At 54.1% G+C, this 22,595-nt stretch overlaps 3 protein-coding genes across 3 annotated transcripts in view; 1 reads left to right on the plus strand and 2 right to left on the minus strand.

Moving 5' to 3' along the window:
- CCDC32 (coiled-coil domain containing 32) overlaps positions 1–22,595 on the minus strand; it is a 375,634-nt gene that overhangs the window by 301,820 nt on the left and 51,219 nt on the right. The gene's annotated exons all lie outside the window — the stretch shown is intronic.
- The window catches only part of RMDN3 (regulator of microtubule dynamics 3), a 230,910-nt gene that overhangs the window by 157,096 nt on the left and 51,219 nt on the right, over positions 1–22,595 (minus strand). The gene's annotated exons all lie outside the window — the stretch shown is intronic.
- VPS18 (VPS18 core subunit of CORVET and HOPS complexes) lies at positions 1,492–9,715 on the plus strand. Its single transcript, XM_012766451.3, has 5 exons — positions 1,492–1,882; positions 2,892–3,033; positions 5,959–6,050; positions 6,192–8,062; positions 8,901–9,715. The coding sequence occupies exons 1-5, from the start codon at positions 1,792–1,794 to the stop codon at positions 9,624–9,626; spliced, it is 2,922 nt and encodes a 973-aa protein (XP_012621905.1). The 5' UTR covers positions 1,492–1,791; the 3' UTR covers positions 9,627–9,715.

Here is a 22,595-nt window from a genome sequence, read left to right on the forward strand (position 1 = left end):
TACTCTGCCCTTGAGATGACCCTCCTATGCTGACCTCCAGCTGCTGGTGGGTTCCAGGGTGGACACCTCTGTGCACAGTCCAGACCTGAGAGGAGAAGGCAGGTGATCTGGGTGGAGTCTTATGCCTGGGGCAGGCAGCTCCCTCCCTGAGATCATTTTTCCCAGCGCAGGATCCTCCTGCCTACCTCATAGCTCCTGTTCGTCCTTGGACCTGGCGGTGGGATGGCGACATGGCTGCACGTTTGGTCAGGAGAAGCGGGACCCCGCGTGGCGGGAAGTGACCCTGGACAGCATAGCCTGTAACCAACTCTGGTGGCCAATCCCCTCTAGGCCTGGAGAGCCAATAGTGGGAGCCGGTGAGGGTCTCAGTTCTCCGCTCCTGGCAGGGAAGTTCCGCAAGAGTAGCGTGACCACGTAAAGCATGCAAACCTGGACGCTTTGGAGACCAAAGGGGTGATCTAAGTTGTTAGGCTATGGCCACCCGCAAAAGCCAGGACATTGGTGACCCTTGCCGAGAGACTTCCACTTGAGCAAGGTAGAGCCCATGTGCCCCCCAAGGGAACAGGCTTAGTCTGGGTCGCCTAAGCAGGAGGGAGAAAGAAACCGAACCACAGTTGCACCCACGGGTTGGGACATCCCTCTCTGCTTTTAGGCTGTGGACGGCTCACCCCCCACCCCGTCACCACCCGCCTCTACTTGTTCCCCGCTCTCGTTAGGCTTTGCGGTATTTGTTCCTCGCTCCTCCACGCTCCCATGGCGCTGTGGCCATGTCGCTGGGTATGCCCTACGAGGGCAGCGATGTTTTTCCGTTTTGTTCTCTGCCCTGTATCCAGAGCCTGGAACTGTGCTTGGCACAGAGTGGACGTTCGTTTGTGGAACGAGTGACCTTATGAATAAATCCATCCATCGCTTTTCTGATATTAATAATCTATTTACTGGTCCTTAGTCCCTGCTGGTTTATGACCTTCTCCCGGGCAGGGAAGGTGCTGACCTATCTCCGTTGTCTCCCCTGGCGGCCCGGGTGCCTCGCCCCACACCGAGGAGCCACTGTGGGGCAGGTCGCGGCACACGGGCCCAGGGGACGGGAGAAGGGAGGCCAGGACTGCTTTGCCCGTGCCTTGTGAAGGTGGGACCGAGGCAGAGGTTAGGTTCTCCGCGGCTGTTTAGAGAGGTGGGAGCGGGAGCTGGTCGGGAGGCTGAGCAGACCGTCAGCGGGAGGGAAGCCTGGGCGGAAAAGCTGCGGCGGAAAGGCCGGCATTGCCCCCTAGAGTGGCAGCGCGGAAGCGCAGCGGGGCCAGCTCGCTGGGTTCAGCTGCGGCTCGGAGGCGGTGTCCGGAGCTCCGCCCACGATGAGGCCAGCCGGCACGCCCCGCCCCTCCCCTCGCCCCGCCCCTCCCCTCGCCGCGCCCCGCCCCTCGCCGCGCCCCCAGCGGCGGCTCGGCCCGCCCTGCGTCCGCAACCGCGGGCTCTGAGAACCCGGAAGTTACGTTATCGGTGCGCGCCGCGGGGCGGGAGTCAGCTGAGCTGCTGGGGCGAGGTTGAGACACCTGGGACCGGTTGAAGGGACCCTGTTATGTTTTGAGGGCGAGAGTGGGGTGCAAGGCTGCTCTCGCTTTGTAAGGGGAGAGCACAAAGATCCTCAGGATTTTAAAGAGGAAGCAGCGGCAGCAGGTTCCCAGGATCTGTCAGAGTCTGGGGAGTCGCAGCTTCTAATCCGGGGAGACGGGGATCCTTGGGGGAGCCCTGTTGTGATCCCCGGGCCCCCAAGAAAGGGCCCAGAGGCCGGGCACCATGGCATCCATCCTGGATGAGTATGAGGATTCGCTGTCCCGCTCGGCCGTCTTGCAGCCCGGCTGCCCGAGCGTGGGCATTCCCCACTCCGGTAAGGAAAAGGAGGTGCCCCCATGGGCTCTCCTAGCACCTGCAGTAGAGGAACGAAGAGGGCGGCTCCAACAACTCAGGTCCAGCCCATGGGACGTGCATTCCGGATCTAGGCCCCCAGCTGGTGGATGGTCAGAGTTTGAAAGAGCAACAGGAGCAGCCTTACCACTAGGGTCCTTCTGAGAGGGAACTGGGGCCCAGATAAGGAAGTGCTTGCCTACAAGGCCGCAGTTGGGCTGTTAGGAGAACTGAGAATAGGCCCCAAGCTTCTCCTGATGCTTGATTCTGTCCTTTTCCCACGAGACCCTTTCTGGAGGTGGGAAGAAGGGAATGGGCAAAGAAACTGCTGAAAGGGGAATGTTGTGGAAGGAGGGAGGGTGCTAAAGGGAATTTTGTCACTGAACAGAGAAAAATAGAGATGAAGTATTTTGGGCCTTGGCTGGGGCTGTGTGCAGCTTGTAGTTTGCGGGAAGTATTTACAGTTGGCAGAATGCTGGCATGTTTGGAACTATCAAATGAGGGTAAAGACTAAAGATAAAGTAGCAGCAGTTTGTTAACACCACTAATTGGGACGTTCCCCTCGTTCTTCTGGAAATTCACTGAGTCTCATTACTGCATGGGCAGGGAGGAGGGGATAGAATGGAGCTAGATTACTTTAGTTGAGCTGAGATTGCTGGGCCAAAGACTGATAAGGGAGAATGCCCAAATCACCAACCACACTACACCCCCCCCTCATTACCACTGGGAGCAAGTACATCATGCTGTCACAGCATCTCAGCGACTCAAAGAATCAACCCCCACTGCTGTCAGAAGTGTGGGAAGAGCTCAAGATCTCTAATGTAGAGGTGATCTGCAAACTACTTGATATCAAACTATTGTTAATCAAGGTTCTGGAAGTAGAAATATGTTGGAAAGTAGTGAAGAGTACTGGGTTTTGTTTCGTTTTTGGCTTCTCCTTGCTTTTCCTCTGTCTGTCCCATATCTGATCTTTTCTTCACTCCTCACCATAGGGTATGTGAATGCCCAGCTGGAGAAGGAGGTACCCATCTTCACAAAGCAGCGCATTGACTTTACCCCTGCCGAGCGGATCACAAGTCTTGTTGTCTCCAGCAATCAGCTGTGTATGAGCCTGGGCAAGGACACACTGCTCCGGTAATCAAGGGCTGAAGAGGTTTAAGAGTAGGCACTATTTGGGGACTATTAACTGACTGGGACCTTACTTCCATTCTGGGCAAATGAAGCAGTAGGTTTGGAATTTTCAGGAAATAGTTAGTTCCTTCCCAAAGAGAACCAATCTAGTGTAGTAATTAAGAATCAGATAGGCCTGGGTTCAGATCCCAGCTGCACCACTTACCAGCTATGAAATTTTGAGCAAGTCACCTAATCTCTTTAAACATGTTCCTTTATTTCCTTCATCTTTTAAAGGTAGTACCAGCCCACAGATTAGTCACATAGATCATTGAAACTGTCTAGAGTCCTGAAATATATCCACTATAACTGGCAATAATATATGACAAAGATGTCAACAAAATTGTTTATGTATCTGGATTAACCATAGGGAATAAAACAGAGCTAGACCTCTGTCTCACAAAGATGAATTCTAGATGGAACAATTATTTAAATATAAAAAATAAATGATGAGAATATAAAAAGAACATTTAATAAATGTCTGTGTTCTTGGGCCAAAAGGAGACCTTCTTATTCAAGCTAGAATATCCAGAAACCACAAGAAGAAAGTTATATTTAAGCCAGGTGCAGTGGAGCATGCCTGTAGTCCCAGCTACTTGTTAGGCTGGGCTTGGGCCCAGGAGTTTGAGGCTATAGTGCACTATGACTACATTTGTGAATAGTCACTACACTCCAGCCTGGGCAACATAGTGAGACCTCATCTCTAAAAAAAAAGAAAGAAAAAGATATATGTATTTGACTATATAATAATTGCTGTTATGACAAAATAAAAACTCATAATACATTAGGTCAACACAAAAGATAGTGGGAAAATAATGTTTGTTTCACATATGACTAAGGATTTATATCCCTGTTCCTTAGAAAGCCCTTACAAATTAGTAAGAAAAAGACAATTCAGTAGAAAAGAGAGGGCAAAAAATATAAACAAGCAATTCACAGAATAAGAACTTAAAATTTCCAATAAACATATGAAAATATTTTGAACCTCTGGGAAAGGAAATACAAATTAAAATAACAGTAAGATACCATCTTTTTTAACCCTATCAAACAGTAATAAACAGTGTTGGTGAAGATGCAGGGAAAGGGACTGTCACTCATTGCTAGTGACAGAGTAAATGGCCACCATCTTTGGATAATCTGACACTGTCTACTAAATTTTAAAATATCTATAACTTGGAGTTAGCAGTCCCACTTTGGGGAATATATACTGTAGAAATAAAAGTTTGCAGGTGTATAAACACGAGGATAATGATAGCAGCAGTATTGTGATAGGAAAAACAGTATCTAAGCTGAATGCCCATCCTTAGGAAAATGATGATTAAATTATGATATGGGATTTTATGCAGTTATTAAAATAATGACAGCTATATCTGTTGACTAGTTGACTATTCATGAAATATCGTTAATTGAGAAAAGCAAATCAAGTTACATATGAAGACATATACACATATATATAATATGAAGGCATTTTTGTAATAACGGCAACAGAAGCACCCTATTATGTTATAAATATGAAAAAAGATGTTAACGTCAATATTCTCAGTTGGGAATGACAGGTTTGAGAAGAAAGTTATTAACTTGTTCTTTATACATCTTTACATTGATTTTTTTGTTTTTGTACACAAGAGTTTCACTCTGTCACCCTGATAGAGTACAATGGCTTGATCATAGCTTATTGCAACATCAAATTCCTGAGCTTAAGCCATCCTCCTGCCTCAGCCTCCTGAGTAGCTGGGACTGTAGGCATGTGCCACCACACCTGGCTAATTTTTTTCTATTTTTAGTAGAGACGGGGTCTTGCTTTTATTCAGTTTGGTCTCAAACTCCTAACCTCAAGCAGTTCTCCCACCTTGGCCTCCCAGAGTGCTAGGATTACAGGCATGAGCCACCTCTCCTGGCTGCATTGATTCTTCAGTTAGAATAAGCAGTCTGCAGCCACACCACCCTGCATATCCCGGATCTTGTCTGATTTTGGAAGCTAAGCAGGGTCGAGCCTGGTTAGTACTTGGATGGGAGAATAAGTATATAATTTAGAAAGAATTTAGTAAGGAAAATATAATTTAAACAGGAGTACCCCTCAAGGTTATTGTGAAAATTAATTAAGATAATACTAGTTTTATTAAGCCTTTGGCATGGTGATTGGTATTTCAAAAGTCCTCAGTAACCATTAGCTACTCTTTGTTCTTCCTTTCTTGCCTCAGCAATCTGAGAGAGCCCTGCCTGTCTTCCCAGATGCACTGGAGATCTTTTGAGCAGAGGAGAAAAACTTCTCCTTAGTGACTTCTCAAAGTGAGGTGGGGGAGAGTTCTCAGAGCTGAGGGTTCTTAAGTAGGACCCTGTATATGTTTTAGGGTTCCCTTGGGATTGTATTCAGAATTTTTTTTTCTTCTTTGAGACAGAGTCTCACTCTGTTGCCTGGGCTAGAGTGCCGTGGCGTCAGCCTAGTTCGCAGCAACCTCAAACTCCTGGGCTCAAGCAATCCTCCTGCCTCAGCCTCCCGAGTAGCTGGGACTACAGGCATGCACCACCATGCCCAGCTAATTTTATTTATATTTATTTATATATATATATATATATATATATATTTTTTTGTTGTTGTTGTTGTTGTTGTCCAGCTAATTTCTTTCTATTTTTTTAGTAGAGACAGGGTCTCGCTCTTGCTCAGGCTGGTCTTGAACTTCTGAGCTCAAATGATCCACCTACCTCAGCCTCCCAGAGTGCTAAGATTACAGGCATGAGCCACCGTACCTGGCCTGTATTCAGAATTTTATGTGTATGTGTAGATTTCAGGGAAGAAAGGCTGTGGCTTTCATTAGATTATTAAGGAAGTCCATGATCTGCAAAAGCATCTTCCCTTCTCTAAAGTGTTACTGACTCTTGCTCCCACAGCATTGACTTGGGAAAGGCAAATGAACCCAACCATGTGGAGCTGGGGCGCAAGGATGATGCCAAAGTTCACAAGATGTTTCTGGACCATACTGGTAAGTGGTGGTGATCTAAGGAGGAGGCCTGTGGGTAAGCCACTGCCCAGGTGGGTGGGCTCTGAGGATGCTGGGGGCCGGGAGGAGGCTGAAGGTGGGAATGGCAGCATCCACTAGAGTGCCATGCTTTCCCCACTCCAGGCTCTCACCTGCTGATTGCTCTGAGCAGCACCGAGGTCCTCTATGTGAACCGAAATGGACAGAAGGTACGGCCACTAGCACGCTGGAAGGGGCAGCTAGTGGAGAGTGTGGGTTGGAACAAGGCACTGGGCACTGAGAGCAGCACAGGCCCCATCCTGGTTGGGACTGCCCAAGGCCAGATCTTCGAAGCAGAGCTCTCAGCCAGCGAGGGTGGGCTTTTTGGCCCTGCCCCAGATCTCTACTTCCGCCCACTGTACGTGCTAAATGAAGAAGGGGGTCCAGCGCCTGTGTGCTCTCTTGAGGCCGAGCGGGGACCTGATGGGCGTGGCTTTGTTATTGCCACCACTCGACAGCGCCTGTTCCAGTTCATAGGTCGGGCAGCAGAGGGGGCTGAGGCCCAGGGCTTCTCAGGGCTCTTTGCAGCCTTCACGGACCACCCACCCCCATTCCGTGAGTTTCCCAGCAACCTGGGCTACAGCGAGTTGGCCTTCTACACCCCCAAGCTGCGCTCTGCACCCCGGGCTTTTGCCTGGATGATGGGAGATGGCGTGTTGTATGGTGCATTGGACTGCGGGCGTCCTGACTCCCTGCTCAGTGAGGAGCGAGTCTGGGAGTACCCAGAGGGGGTAGGTCCTGGGGCTAGCCCGCCCCTAGCCATCGTCTTGACCCAGTTCCACTTCCTGCTGCTGCTGGCAGACCGCGTGGAGGCAGTGTGCACACTGACCGGGCAGGTGGTGCTGCGGGATCACTTCCTGGAGAAGTTTGGGCCACTGAAGCACATGGTGAAGGACTCTTCCACAGGCCAGCTGTGGGCCTACACTGAGCGGGCTGTCTTCCGCTACCACGTGCAGCGGGAGGCCCGGGATGTCTGGCGCACCTACCTGGACATGAACCGCTTTGATCTGGCCAAAGAGTATTGTCGAGAGCGGCCTGATTGCCTGGACACAGTGCTGGCCCGAGAGGCTGATTTCTGCTTTCGCCAGCGTCGCTACCTGGAGAGCGCCCGCTGCTACGCCCTGACCCAGAGCTACTTTGAGGAGATTGCCCTCAAGTTCCTGGAGGCCCGACAGGAGGAGGCTCTGGCTGAGTTTCTACAGCGAAAATTGGCCAGTTTGAAGCCAGCTGAGCGTACACAGGCCACACTGCTGACCACCTGGTTGACAGAGCTCTACCTGAGCCGGCTCGGTGCTCTGCAGGGTGACCCAGAGGCCCTGACCCTCTATCGGGAAACACGGGAGCGCTTCCGTGCCTTCCTCAGCAGCCCCCGCCACAAGGAGTGGCTCTTTGCCAGCCGGGCCTCTATCCATGAGCTGCTTGCCAGCCACGGGGACACTGAGCACATGGTGTACTTTGCTGTGATCATGCAGGACTATGAGCGGGTGGTGGCATACCACTGTCAGCACGAGGCCTACGAAGAGGCCCTGGCTGTGCTTGCCCGCCACCGGGACCCCCAGCTCTTCTACAAGTTCTCACCTATCCTCATCCGTCACATCCCCCGCCAGCTGGTAGACGCCTGGATTGAGCTGGGCAGCCGGCTGGATGCCCGGCAGCTCATCCCTGCCCTGGTGAACTACAGCCAGGGGGGTGAGGCCCAGCAGGTGAGCCAGGCCATCCGCTACATGGAATTCTGTGTGAATGTGCTGGGGGAGACCGAGCAGGCCATTCACAACTACCTGCTGTCGCTGTATGCCCGCGGCCAGCCAGCCTCGCTGCTGGCTTACCTCGAGCAGGCTGGGGCCAGCCCACACCGGGTGCATTACGACCTCAAGTATGCCCTGCGGCTCTGCGCTGAGCATGGACACCATCGTGCTTGTGTCCATGTCTACAAGGTCCTGGAGCTGTATGAGGAGGCTGTGGACCTGGCCCTGCAGGTAAGCTGGCGAGTTCTGACCCCAGCCAGGAGAGGGACCCAGAGAGCAGTAGCTTTAGATGCTGAAAGGCTGGGGCTGGGGGGGCCATGGCAAGGGGGTGCTGTAGCGTAGAGGTTAAGAACACACACTCTGCGGGGGCATGGGCATTATACATAACTTTAACATTTCTACCCCCATAATATGCTGAAATAAAAAAAATTAAAAAAAAAAAAAGAACACACACTCTGGAGTCAGAGTTTGTGTTTTGGCTCTGCCACTCACTAAGCTATGTGACATTGGCTAGTTTCTGAACCTCTCTGTGCCTCAGGTTATTCAGCCACAAAATGGGGATAATGTTATAGTACTTTTACCTAAGAGGTTTTTAAGTAAAGTACTGTGTATGAAAAGCACTCAGAACTGTGCCTGGAACATATGTGCTAGCAGAAGGGGAAGGCTGATTGCAGAAGGGAAGGTGCTAAGTTACATTTCTCAAGTCATGAATTGTCACCTGCCTTAGGATCACATGAAGTGCTATGTAACATGCAAATGCCTGGGCCTGAACCTAGGTCTTACTGAACCAGAATGTCTGAGGGTGAGGCTCAAAACTCTTTTTTGAATATGTTCCCCAAGTGATTTTTAACTTCACTAAAATGGGAGCCCTGCTACTATTAATATAAGTAGTGTTTACATAGCTGTGACAGGGACAGGCCCATTACTGATACAGGTTCCCATCCTGGCCCCCTTGCCTCCACGAGTGCTGGGAACCCTGCCTTGGGCCCTCTTCCCCAGTATCTGTCTCTCCCATACCTCCGTTGTGAGTGGGGAGGGGCTTGACCCTAACGCCACGCTTTCCCCACAGGTGGACGTGGACTTGGCCAAGCAGTGTGCAGACCTGCCTGAGGAGGATGAGGAACTGCGCAAGAAGCTGTGGCTAAAGATCGCGCGGCATGTGGTACAGGAGGAGGAAGACGTGCAGACAGCCATGGCTTGCCTGGCCAGCTGCCCCCTGCTCAAGATTGAGGATGTGTTGCCCTTCTTTCCTGATTTTGTCACCATCGACCACTTCAAGGAGGCGATCTGCAGCTCGCTTAAGGCCTACAACCACCACATCCAGGAGCTGCAGCGGGAGATGGAAGAGGCCACAGCCAGTGCCCAGCGCATCCGGCGAGACTTGCAGGAGCTGCGGGGCCGCTATGGCACTGTGGAACCTCAGGACAAATGTGCCACCTGTGACTTTCCCCTGCTCAACCGCCCTTTTTACCTTTTCCTCTGTGGTCACATGTTCCACGCTGACTGCCTGTTGCAGGCCGTGCGACCTGGCCTGCCTGCCTACAAGCAGGCCCGGCTCGAGGAGCTGCAGCGAAAGCTGGGGGCTGCCCTACCCCCTGCCAAGGGCTCTGCCCGGGCCAAGGAGGCCGAGGGTGGGGCTGCCACTGGGGGGCCCAGCCGGGAACAGCTCAAGGCTGACCTTGATGAACTAGTGGCTGCTGAGTGTGTGTATTGTGGGGAGCTGATGATCCGCTCTATTGACCGGCCTTTCATCGACCCCCAGCGCTATGAGGAGGAGCATCTCAGTTGGCTGTAGTAGGGTGTCACCCGTGATGGGTGGGCAGGCAGTCGGGAGCAGCTATGTGACCCCTCTTAGGAAGGCCATTCTCTAGTCTATGCTCATTTGTCTTTTTTTTTTTTTTTTTCTATTATATTAACAAGTTAAATCATTTGTCTTTGATTGCTGGACTATGACCACACTGGGGGCAGTAGAATGATAGCTGTCATCCGTGAGGTGTCAGGTACGAGTGTACTCTGCCAGCTCATGCTGTTCTGACCTGCCTTAGAGCCTGTTATACCAGGCCATCCGCCTGCCTCCCAGTAGAGGGCCTTAGCCTAAGGAAGTCAGAAATCTGAGCCCATTACCTCGTCCCTGCATCTAGCAGCTGTTTTGTCCTTGTTCACTTTCTAGCTTTTCTAGAGTGAGAGGACTATTCTTCCTTCTGTTCACTCTTTGGTCTCTGGACATCTAGCTCTTCTTCCTCAGAGGAAGCCTTTTCTTCTGTCTGCCCCAGGTGTCCCAGAAGTGAAAAAGGCAGCCCTCCAAGTCCTAGGAGACTAGGAGGGAAAGTCTTGTGTGGGAAAGGTGGTGCTAACGGTGGGTGTGCTCTTGTGCACAGTCTGGGGCTCCTGTGTGAGGGGTGCCCTGGGGCCAAGGGCCTCATGAAGGACAGTGGGCGATGGTAATGGGGGTGGAGAGCATTAAACTGTCTGCACTACGTTGGTGGCTCTGGAATTAATAGCTTTGTGTTGATGCTGGACTGAGCAGTATGTGAGTTATCTCCAGGCAGGGTTGGGATGCCACAGGGCGCTGCTGGGCTCCCACATGCCTTCACTCCTTGGCACATGGTCCTTTATCTGGAGATGAGACAGGATGATCTTGACAGATTCTACTCACTTCATTGTCGCCCCCCCCATCCTCCCTGACTCCAGGGCTGGGAGGGTGGGGATTACAGCCCCCTACCTAAATCGTGGAGCAGGGGCTGTTCTTCTCTTTGGCCAGCAGGTGGTGCTGCTTCCTTCAGAATCCTTCACACTTGGGCAGCTCAGGGCACTGACTTCTCAAGTCACTCTCCAGTGACTTGAGTACTTTCTCAATCTAGTCCCTCCCTACTCGTCCCAAGAATTTTCTGAGTGTCTGCACTTCCTTAACATGATTTTAAGCCACTCATTCTTCCTCTGCTAGCTCTTATGCATGCTAGATTGTGCTTGTCCTTCCCTGCCAGTTTGAATACTACCTTACCAGCCTCTGCCGGCTTGGACACTGCCCTGCCACTGTCTAGCATTTAACCGCAATATAGAGGTCCAACGTGGTCAGACTGCCACTGCCACTATCCACAACATTTGGCAGATATGTTTTCTCCTCAGTCTCCTCCTGTAACTGCTCTTCCCCTAGATTATGCTTTAGTGTGGCTAGAGGCTGAGTCCTAGAGAGTCCTGGAGTGGGGCCTTCCTGTGGTATCAGCTGAGCCCTTTGCCCCAGGGCAAGTGTTTACTGCACTGCACTGCCTGGCTCTGGGTGTGATCTGTCAGCTGGTCCAGATTGGAACAAAATAACAAGTGAGTGTTGCTGGAGTCAGGCTGGGGTCAGGCCCACCTGGCTGGTCACTGTAGGCTTCTCTCCTCCAGTCTAATCCTCTGCCAAAAACTTTCTCCTGTAGTCCTGGTTGAATCTTGCTGCTGAATTCCCTAACCACTAGAACAACAGCATGTCTCCACGGCCCCTGCCAACCAAGAAAGCTGGAAGCTGCCCAGCTTTGATGACCCTCAGGATCCCCAGCTTCCACCAGAAGCAAGAGTGGGAGCAAATGTGGGGGATGGGGTCCCATTGAGTAGAGGGCATCCTAACCCTGTTCTCTTTGCACTGTTCCAGGAAAATTTGGGGAATTACTGCTTCCTCTCCGCATATGGCCTAAGCTCCCCTCACACCTATACGTAACTAGCGGAGGGCTCAGGGGTCCCTGTTCCCCGCTGTCAGTGAGTACTGAGTATAAATGCTTGGTGGTCACTTGCTTACTTAGATAAAACAGCCTGGGGCTTCTATCTTGCACATAATGAGTGCCTAAAATGTTAGTTAAACAAACACTGCCCTCTTGCTCCCTGCTCTCAGAGGGCTTGGCTAAAGCAGCCTGGGACACCCCTTCCCCTCTGTCTTCTAAGCCAACCCATCTGGTCCTAGGTTGCTTCCTCTTTCCTGGGAAAAGGCCCCAGGCTTCCCTGGCACCGACAGAATGGGGTTCTGGTGAGTCAGGGCAACGGGAAGCCACTGCTCTTAGATCCCTGGAAACGAAGCAAGGCCTGGTGGAGAGCAGAGTGAAGGTCCTCAGGGCTTTGGCCCTAAGCCTGGGGGAGGGCCAGAAGGGGGTGGGGTGGGGGAGCAGCTGCGTGGGCAGGGGCCAAGATGAATGAGCTGCTCCTGGAGGTCACTGGAAATAGGAGGAGTGGCTACAGGCAGTGACGCTGGGACCAGGGCAGGAGGCCTGTAAACAAGGAAGCCACCTGGGGGAGACGCAGGGCGGCCACTGGTCCTGGGGAGCAGGTGCTTCCTGAGGCCCGCCCTTGAGAGGGCCCTGGGGGCCGCCCTGCGGAGTCGGCAGCAGGCACTAGGGGGCGCCATCTACTGGCTTCCTGAACCCTCTGCTCCCTCCGGGAGCTCCGGGGGGTGTGGCCACTAGAGGGTGTGTCGGCCCAGAGTCCCAGGCCCGGCTGGCTAGCTCGCGCGCCCGCCCGCCCTCACCGCCTGCCTTCTGTCCCCAAGGCGGGCTGGCCAAGGGCACCAGCCCTGGCAGAGAAGGCGCAGGGCTCAGTCTGGCCAGCCTGGGTGTGAGATTATTCTCCTGGACCACCAATTCTCATAATTCCTGCTCCTCCCCCCAAGGCTCGCGTCGCAGGCCGGGGGTCTGGCACCAACCCCATTGGTTGGAGGGGCTCTGAGGCCACCAGGCTCCACGCTGCCCTTGGCGCTGCCCCCTGGCGCCAGGGAAACAAAAGGTTAGGGGCCCAGAGGGAGTTATCTGGCCCCACCACCACCACCGGGTGGGGGAGGGGGCCAAGAGGGGGCACACCTCCTCTCCACTCCCCCAGCTCTACTGATTCTTCGAGACACTTTCACAGGCGGAAATTCCCAGAGGTCAGAGGAGGGAAACGGTTAATTCCTTTTATTCAATGGGTACCCCTTATACGCCTCCCCCCAACTTCCTCCCTCCACTTCCCGCCCCGCCCCTGTGTGAACAGGAAGTGGAGAGGAAAAGGCTCTGAGCGGAGCAGCTGGGAGCAGGAGGCAGGGAGTGGGCGGCAGGCTTGGTGCCAGCCCTGCCCCTCATGGTTACTTGCTGGAGAGCCAGGCCGACTGTGGCCTGGGAAAGAACCTGCAGCCCCACTGGCGAGTGGCAGTAGAACTGGGAAGCTGCCCAGTGTTCAACCCAAGTTGCCCCAACCTGCTCCCAGGTCAGAGGCTGCTGTCCTGAGAGTGCAAGGCATCCTTTGCCTGAGCCGCAGCTGCCCTTGCCACCACAGCCCCACCCCCCTCGGCTGGGCATCCCGAGGCTGGCAGGCATCTCTTCAGGCAGCCGCCAGTCCTGGCACTGGCTCCACCACTCAGCCCCTTGGCCCTGCCAGTCCTTTGAAGCTCATGCAGCGCTTCCTGTTTGGGGAGGGCGATGCCAGGGCCCCTCCCCCACCATTGTTCTGTAGAGACCATAGGTCCATCTGTTGCCCCATGGTGGGGCCCCTAGGCAGTGCCACACGGGAGCAGCACCACAAAGGACCCTGCTGGCGGCTTTGCTTCTGTGGGGCGAAGCTGAGCCCCACAGCAGGTTGAGGGTGAATGGTGATCAGAAGCAGGCCTGGGATGGGCAGTGAGATTAGAAGGAGGATGCTAGAAAGTTCTATGCTTGGGCAGCTGGAGCCCTCTGCTTTCTCCTTCATCTGGAGATGATGATATTCAGGGAGCTGTGCATGCTGAAGCCACCAGGAGAGGGGCACCATTCTCAAGCTTAGATTCCAGAAGGGAAAACTGAGGCAGAGAGGTAAACTTTGGTCTAGGATGGCTGATAAAAGGGGCATAAAATAACTAGGGCTGTCCTTTCCATGGAATTGGCCCCCACTCTGAATGCCCCATGACTGGTGCTTTCCTCTCCCCGAGCAGCTTTCTCTTTGCTCAGCTTTCGCCTTGTAGTAGCCCTTGAGCTGAGCAGTCAAGAACCGTACCATGAGGTTGGGGGAGGTTAGATTGGCAACCAGCCTCTACTGAGAGCAAGCCGGGGCAGAAAAAAGGGAAAGGGGCACTGGTCTGGCTCCTAGGATCTGCTGCTCCTAGTTCCAGGCTGCCGTGGCTAAACCTCAGTTTGTGTTTTCCTGGTGCAGAGGCAGGTGCCTACAGCTCACCACCCCTGCTGTGCCTGATCTCACAGCTCTGGTCCTCTATCTGCTCCCTCCCTGCCATTTCCACAGGGCTAGAAGCCCAGAAATGGTCTACCCCACTTACTTCCCTCAGCAGATCTTGTGGCTTTTCTCCCTAGTCCAGCACCTCAGCTGTCCACAGCTCCCAGAAGGCCAGAGCTGCAGAAACTTCAAGTAGAGACCACAGAGTGCTGTGGAACCGTTGTTTAAATAAAAACTTTCTTGAATTACTAGTATCTGAAATTGATATGCTGAGCTTCTCTGGTGGAAGCTGGGCTGGGGGAGCCCAGGCCCCCATTCATTCAGCCTGTCCTTTCCTCTCCAATCCCAATCCCTGTGGGATGCCAGGATGCCCAAGAACCCAGTCTGAAAACCACTGAGCTGCCCATCCCACCTCCTGATTTTACAGATGCTGAATCTAAGAGGAGAAATTGGTGGCTGACAGGTGGCTCTATCCAGGATCCATGGGGTTCAGCACCAGTCGGCAGCGATCCCCTGCCGCTGTGAGCCCAACACTGTCCTGGGCTCCTCATGGTGCTCACTCCCATCTCCAGCCAAAGTGGGCTGAACCAACGGACAAGGAGGTGCTCTGGAGAGAGCAAGTGCACGTCTCTGCCATGCCATTTACCAAGTGTCAGGGTTATCACACCCTTGCAACCTTGATTTCTTCACCTCTAAGATGTGACTTAGTGTGGCAGACCTTGAGAGGCTCTGCTTGGGCGGGAGCAGTGCGGCACATCTGACAGGGCAGCCCAGTGCCTGGTTCCTGAGCAATTCCAGGTCCCTGGTCTCAGCCCCTTTACTCTGAGCCTGATTCCTGTAGACTTGGGAACCCGGAGACCTCTTCCTCTGTCCCTCGCAAACCCCTCTGATCTCCAGGAATCAGAGGGAACTAGAAAAAAAGGGGCTTCCTTGAGGTGTTTATCTGGTTTCTTGAATACTGGTGATTCTATGGAAGAGAGGTTCAGGGTGAGAATGAGAGCGGAAGCCATCGGGCATGTAGAATATGGCCACAGGTGGGACAAGAGTGCTGCCTTGGGTTGGTGGTCCTGGTTTCCCGGAGAAGAGAGGGCACTCCTCCAGCTCCAGGGGACTCGGCAGATATCACTCTGGCCACTGACCAGGCACAGCTCCTCTGCCAACCTGCCCTCATGGGCCAGCCCAGAGCTTGCACAACAGTCTGCCTGGCTGGCACTCCCCTGGGAGGCTCAGGAAGTCCCCCTTGTCCTCCCGTTGACCTTTGACCTCTTGGGCCTGCAGCAGGCCAGAATTCCAGCCAGATGTCTGCTCTTTTACCTTCTGTTCCTGGCCATTTCCCTGGAACTCAGAGACACCTCGAGCCCCCACCTTACAGCCCATCCTTCCCTGTGCTCTCAGGTACAGACCAGCTGGAGCCCCCACTGGAGTGGCTCCCTACATGAGCCAGTGACCATGCTTGGCCACAGCCAGCAGGACGCTTGGAATGTGGCTGTCTGAAGGGCCCAAGCTTTACAGGGCTGTCCCCGCCAAACCCCAACAAGTGCTCCTGACTCCAGACATCTTCGCAGGTGTCCTGCCCGACTGTATCCCTGTCCCAAACCCCAGCAGGTGAAGCAGGAACAGCAGACAGAGCCTCCTTTCCTCCTCTAAACAGCCAACGTTGATACTTGATACTGTTCCACATTAAACCGTGCTGTGCCTCACGGCACTGCGTTTCACAATCAAATAATTCCCTTTGGTTTTCTAGTGGAATTTTTGCTTTTATTTTTTAGAGTTTCTGGCTTTTTTTTTTTTTTAAGCAATCAGTCTAAATTTGTCATCACATATCCCCCATTTCCGCCTGTAAGGGCCTCCGTTTCATCCCCTGGAATCTGGAAACCATAAGTGTGGGCAGAAACCCCCCAGCATCCCCCACCACACTCTGACCCAGCTCGGCCTCCACAGGGGCATCCATGTGGCTGGGGGAAGAGTCTACACTCCAGGCTGGGGCTGGAAGGGGAGTTTCTCTTTGGACCTTCCCAGCTCAAGCCATGGAGAAGCCGTGTGGTCTAGTGGTTAGGACTATAGCACATGGGTTCTGTCCCCAGCAATCTCGAGTAACCAGAAGCCTGGGAAACTCCCCTGACACCTAAGGGACTCAGTTTCCCCACTACTGTGGGACTCAGAGCTTCACCAGCTAACTTATCTCCTACCTGCCTTCGTAGAAGGAGTTTTTGATCCAGAATTTCTACTCTGTCACTTATAAGATGTTTGGCCTTGACAAATTGCTTAACCTTTCTGAACCTCAATTTCCTCATCTATAAATTAGCGACTATTACTATACCTACCACCTGGTTGTTGTTAGGATTAAATAAGAAAACATGTTATCAAGGGCCCAGCACCAGACATGCTGTAAAAGCTCGATAAACAGTGGCTGTTATTGTTAATAATGAGTAGAAATGCATAACGAGGTCTGCCTCTGCCTCTCGGGCTCTGGCTGCCCCTGCTGGACCGTCCCTGGGCCCCCTCTGCTCTGGAGGGGCAGGGATGCATTGCCAGTCATTGTGGATCAGGGCCCAGGCCCTGCTGCTGGTCCCTGTCTCCATGACGACCCCAGCCCCTCCCCTCCTTCCTTCCTCAAGAGCTTTCTGTTTACAGTAAACAGCTGCCCTCCTCAGCCCTAGCTGATCCTGTCCAGGGCCAGCCAGACCCTCTCTGAACTGGGACTTGGCTTGGTGGGTGAAGATCTGTGTGCTGCGTGCTGGATTCCTCAAGGCCTTAAACAGGCTCTGTTTTGCCACTTTGACTGGAGGAGAGAGGACAGGGGAGAGGAGGGGCCTGTCACTTCAGACCAGGGCAGCCATAATTGAGGAGGACCATACCAAGAGAGTTTGCCAGAGACATCTCTGGTTTGGCCTTAGACTGACCAGGGTTCAGATCCTGGCCTGATTTGCTCACCATGTGACCTAAGGCTAATTGTGTCTCTAAGCTTCACTCAGTTTATTGATTTATAAAATGGAGATAATCATATCTCCTTCTGAGGGTTGGTTGCTGTGCAGATTGGTAAAAGTGCATGTAAAAACCCTGGCTCAGGTCTCGCCACATTATTAGCCTACAATGATGGTGGCTGGATTTATCATTTCACTTCTCTGGTCCTTTCCTTCTGCCCAGGGACCTTGCATGAGTCCCTACCTGTTCCTTGACCTGGCATGCCTCTATCACACAAAACTACACATGTGCACAAAGCATATATACACATGTACACAGCAAACACACAGGCCAGGTAATGAAATGAAACTCAACAAGTGTCTGAGGCACAGGACTCTCCATGGGGGTGGAGGAAGAGTCTGTTTGCTAAGTCATTACCCAGGCCTCAGTGGGCTGACATTGGAGCTGGGACATCTGTGTGTGCCACCATCACCAGGTCACCATGACTTCCGTCTCCCAACACTTGGTCTCCAGGATGGCACCTACCCTCCCTGCCCAGCTGAGCATAGCACACGAATACAGGGAATGCTGTTAGAGTACCTCTCCCCTCTCCTGTGGGTCAAGCCTTCAGGGCAAGGTGGTCTGGGAGGTAAAGCCCTTGCCTTTCAGCTCCTGATGGCCCACGATGACTCCTTTGACTCTCCACAATCCTTGGAAGCGCTGGCCAGTCAGTGGAACCTTGTGACCTGCCAATCATCTTATAACCAGGCCCATCCAGCAGCCCCGGGGCAGAACCTGGGGTTAGGCAGGGGCATTCATCGATTTGAGTCATTCCCCACAGGCGCATGAGTAAGTATGGCTCTGGATTTCCAGGCCCCCTCTGGAGATGCCCATTGGGGTCTTCCAGGGTTGGGTCTCTGTGGGTCGCAGGTGCAGCCCTGGGGTTCCCTTGAGCAGGCGGTAGCAGCTGGAGGCTTGTGGGCCTAGCTGACTCCGATGTCCCCACTCCCTCTTGCCCACAACCAAGCCTAACTCCAGAGCTGCTGTCCCCACCCCAGCTGGGGCTGCATGAGAAGGGAGAGGAGCCCCCAGTACTGAAGTCAGCCCCACTGGCCGGGCTGGAAATCCCCCACTTCTTACCTTGGCCGCTTGAGGAAACAGCCTCCCGGCAGAGGGCCGCCTCCCGCCAGGGACTTTTCTCCTGGGGATGACATGGAACTTAGGGCAGCTACAGAGACCCCAGCCTCGCTGAGCCGCACTTCAGCCAGCCTGAGGGTAAGGGGAGTGTACAGTCACACAGGACCCCTCTCTCCCTTGCAGGAGCATGGCGGCCAAGGGTCCTAGACCCACCCGGGACTTAAGCATGTCTAAAGGGGGGACAGAGAGAAGGGAGGCCATGGGGACCAGTGGTGGCCAGAAAGGTCCAGACTGCTGTGTGGTTCTGCACCCCCAGCTCACCAGCCCCTCCCCCACGCTCCCTTCCCCCTCCCCATCACCCAATCTGAAACTGGCTTCCGACAGGATGTAACACCCTCACTAATCTTCTGGAATGGTGGTCTCCAAACTTTTTTGATTATGAATATTTATGTATAGATTATATACTACAGACAAAACATATATTAAATATTATCAAAGTCTAATTTATTTTTTTAGCTAAAAAATAAGTCTAAATAGAAATCCTATTTCCTCCTACCTCCTCTCCCCCAGCAGATGCCTTGCTGGCCCCGGTGTTCAGCCCACCACGTAGAGAGATGAAGGCAGGACAGCCTCTCTCAGAGTGGACCATCGCCCTACAAGAGGATACGGGGCACGAGGGGGCAACTACTTTTCTTAATACATTGCAAACCACAAACAATTGAGTAACCCACATCTAAGGCCCTTGTTAACTTGAAAAGAAACTTGGTTATCTTAGGCAAGCCGCTGTCACTACAGTGGTGGTTATGCTGCAGGGCCCCGCCCTAAAGGCTCAGGCAGCCTGGCCCTAGGACCACAGCACCCTGGTGTAGAAAGGGAGAGTTTACCCGGAAGAATGCACAACCTGTGTGTGTGTGTGTGTGTGTGGGTGTGTGTGTGTGTGTGTGTGTGTGTGTGTGTCTGCTCATGCTCACCCAGAATGCACATTCAGTAATGGCCTCTGCTTTCTGGTTTGCTGGTTGCGGAGGCCTTACGCCGGTTACACTAGTACTGAGACACCTGCCATTAACCCTCTGACCAGTCATAAGAACCCTTGGCATTGAATCAGATACTTTATCTTGTCTGCATCCTCACAGCATGACCATTTAGGTAGGTGAGGCGGTATCAATATGTCCGTGTTGGAGGTGGGGAGCCCAGGGCACAGGGGACGGCAGGCAATTGCCCAGAGTCACACAGTTGGGCACAGCTGGGTCTCCTGTGTGCTCCCACCCTTCCTAGGTATCTTTCCTCCTGTTCTGCCACCCTGGTCCTACAGGGCTGCCTGATGGTTCAGAATTCTGGCCTGGGAAGAATTAATTGCAAAGGGCCATGGGACCCCCGTCCTACAGCTAGGGGTCAGCCTGCTTCTTCTGCCCCACTGGAGAGAAGACAAGACCAGGACCCTCTCCCTGTCCATGGACATGTGGCCTAGCCCACTGACAGCACCCTCAGTGGGGAGCAGGGCCCCACGGGCAGAGGAGAGGGGCCTGATTTTTTTGCTGAGACCAGAGTTGCCCCCCTGGCTCCAGCTTGCCCGGCTGGCTCTGGGGCCAGGGCTTCCTCTTTCATTCAAAAGCTCAGCCCTGTGAGGGTAGCAGAGGGGAGGGTGAAGAGCTCAACCTCCAGCCCCCTCCCCCCTCACTGACAGCTGTAATCTGCTTGGGAAAATCTCTTTTTTTTCCGCACAGGAAAAAATATTAGTTGTCCCGATAACAAGGAAAACAAAATCCAGTGCAGGGCATCAGAGACTTCCTGAGGCGGAAAACAATGTCCAGGGAGCACAGTGGAGAAGGTCTGAGCTGGGAGGTTGAGGGGGAGCCGAGAGAGGACACTGGTCCAGTCCTATCCGGCCGGTGGGGGAGGGGGATGACAGATCGAGGAACTTGGAAAAAAGATTTCCCCCAAAAAACCTTGAAGTCTGGGCTGGTGAGCTATATCCGGGAAATGATTCAGGACCGGAGCACGTCCCTACACGGGGCCAGGCCCCACTGGCTCAGGTGCTCTGAGTCTCTCTTCCCTCCCAGTCCCCAGCCTGTTCTCCCAGGCGCTGCCCCAGGCCTTGGGGCTGCGGGGTGAGGCAGGAGGCTCCCTCCCCAGGGGTCTGGCTAAGGCCATGGGCACCCATGGGCAGCTTTCCCCCAGGCTTCTGGCTTTGTCTGCCCACAGCTGCTTCCCTGGGTAACTTTCCACTAGTGGGGGCGGTGGAGAAGGGGAGAACTTCGCCAAAGGCCAGAGGACTCTATTGCCTGTTTCCCGCTGGGGCATTCAGCTGTTTGGTCCAGCAGGTGGGTGTGGCCTTTGCACACTATGGGGCTCTGTGAGAGGCCAGGAACAGGGAGCAGGTGAGGCCCCATGCTCCCAGCCAGCAGTACCTCTCCATCCTGGCGGCACACTGGGTCACCTGGGGAGCTTTTAGAAAATATCCGGGCCTCCTAGGCCTCATCTCAGACCAATTACATCAGGAATCTCTAGGGAGCCGTTCAGGTGACTCTTCTGTGTGGCCAGGGCTGAGAACTGCTCCATGACCCGGTAACTCTTCACTTTCTGGCTGGTCTGTTCCACCTCTACCAGCAGAACTGGTCCCTCAGTTTCAGACCGGAGCCCCTCAGAGATGACCACCTGGCTGGTGGCCTCTGGAGGTGTCTGCAGAGTTCCCTGCCCCAGCTGGATGCCAGCTGCCCACCCCCAATAGCAGGTTCTGGGTTACCCCCACCCCCTGCCTCTGCTCCTTCTCCTTCCCCCTGGGCAATGACGCCTGGGGCCTTTGTTCTCAGCCAACAGGAGTGTGACCAGAAACCTACCCACAGTTTAATTACAGCCCCATTCAGTGGCCATTGACTGGCCACCTCCTCACCCAACCTGCCCCCTTTCCCACCCAGCGTCCACCCGCAAGCCTGCAGCCAGGCCCGCCCGGCCAGTCCCTCCCCACATGCCAGGGTCATGCCAGCTTTGTTCTCAAGAGGACCCGGGGTTCCTTCCCCCACAGTGCCCCCAGCCCTTGCTCTGCACAAGGCCCAGGGCCCTTGGGAGGTCTGGGCTCTGAGCACAGAAACTGGGGCCTTCCCCAAGCACCGGGGGCCCTGAAAGGGGGCCGTTGCCGTGCCATGCCAAATCCTGGGTGACGTGGTGAACTCCTCAGAGTCAGAGGTGATTTCTGGTTCATTTTTGATTGCTCACAAGCATGTGCCAGTCACCTACTAAGCGCTGGGCCTGTGTTGGAATATGCGCATGGAGAAAGTCACAGTTCCTGCTCTCCCAGGCCTTCTGTAATGAGCTGTCACAAGGTAGCCACCACTTTTATTCCCCACAGCCTTCCCCACCAGCATAGCGTAGGGAACACTGCAACTGCTCCATAAACATTTGTTGAGTGAATATTTGTTTGTTAAGTGGAGCATAGAATGTCCCTTCCCTGGCATTACAGGTAAAAGGAGACATCTCAGTGGTCAGGGACAGAATGGGCTCCAACAGCATCCCATGTTGGCGGGGAGGGAGGAGAGAATGAGCAAGGCTTTGAGGGGGCCTGCAAATCCCCAGAGTCTGTCCAGAGGGCCTGTGGGTTGCCACCCCCTCTGCCCACCTCAGGCTCACCAGAAAGCCTGAGTGGCAGGACCACAGAGCAGGCTTTTTCTCCTCCTAAGGGCGCCTTCTTGGCCTGGGATTCCCAGGGGTCTCCCCTTTCCCTCTGGAGGAGTCCAAACCAGCCCCCAACCCCCATCACAGTATTTTCCAAACAGGTGGAGGATGCTGTGGACAGGCGGCCACCTGGCTGCGGGAGAGGGGAAGCCCCAGCGTGTGTCCCTGGGGCTTCCATCAGGCCACGGCCTGCTCCCCATAAGCTTAGGCTCTGACCCTTGGCCCGGGCAGTGGGCAGCAGGCTTCAGGAGCTTGGAGCGAGGGGCCTTGCGAGGGAGGGGGTTCAATCCCAGCTGCCTAGCTGTGGGTACTAACAGGCCACTCCGGGGGGCAGCGGAGATGGGGGGGGCACCACCACCTGCTTTTCCTTGTTTTGTTTTCAGGGCACTAATTACTGTGCTGAGCTCCGAGCTGCCTAATGAGGCCGTTTGGATTTCCTGTTGTTCTGGCTTCCCAAGACCCTTAAAGGGCCAGCATCGCACTTGGCGCATGCCCTGGGTGGGACGCCAACCGCTCTGGTGAGGAGAGCGCAGAGGGGCTATCTCTGGGCTTGACCTGAATGCCAGGGGCAGTGCGTGAATGAGGGGCTGGTCCAGTTCGTGGCCCCCAGCGCCCTCTGCGAGCCCTGCTCAGAAGTGCCCGCACTGGAGGCAGGAGCTCGGGCACTGTGCAGCCTGGCCAGGGCCTGGGCTGGGAGGGGGAGGCAAGGAGGCCGGGGCTGAGGAGGAAAGGCTGATGATGTCACCAGTGCCCAGACTGTGAGAACCAGTGCAGCACCAGGCAGGAGGGAAACGCAGTGACGTCCTGTCCCCCCTGCTGGAAAATAAACACTTGTTGTCTGACCGGCCAGCACCACTTCCGAAGGGGCAGCTCGCATGGCTAAAGGCCCAGGGACAGACCCGAGCCCAGCGTT

The sequence above is a fragment of the Microcebus murinus genome, chromosome 6, assembly GCF_040939455.1.
Source record: "Microcebus murinus isolate Inina chromosome 6, M.murinus_Inina_mat1.0, whole genome shotgun sequence".
Lineage (NCBI taxonomy): Eukaryota > Metazoa > Chordata > Mammalia > Primates > Cheirogaleidae > Microcebus > Microcebus murinus.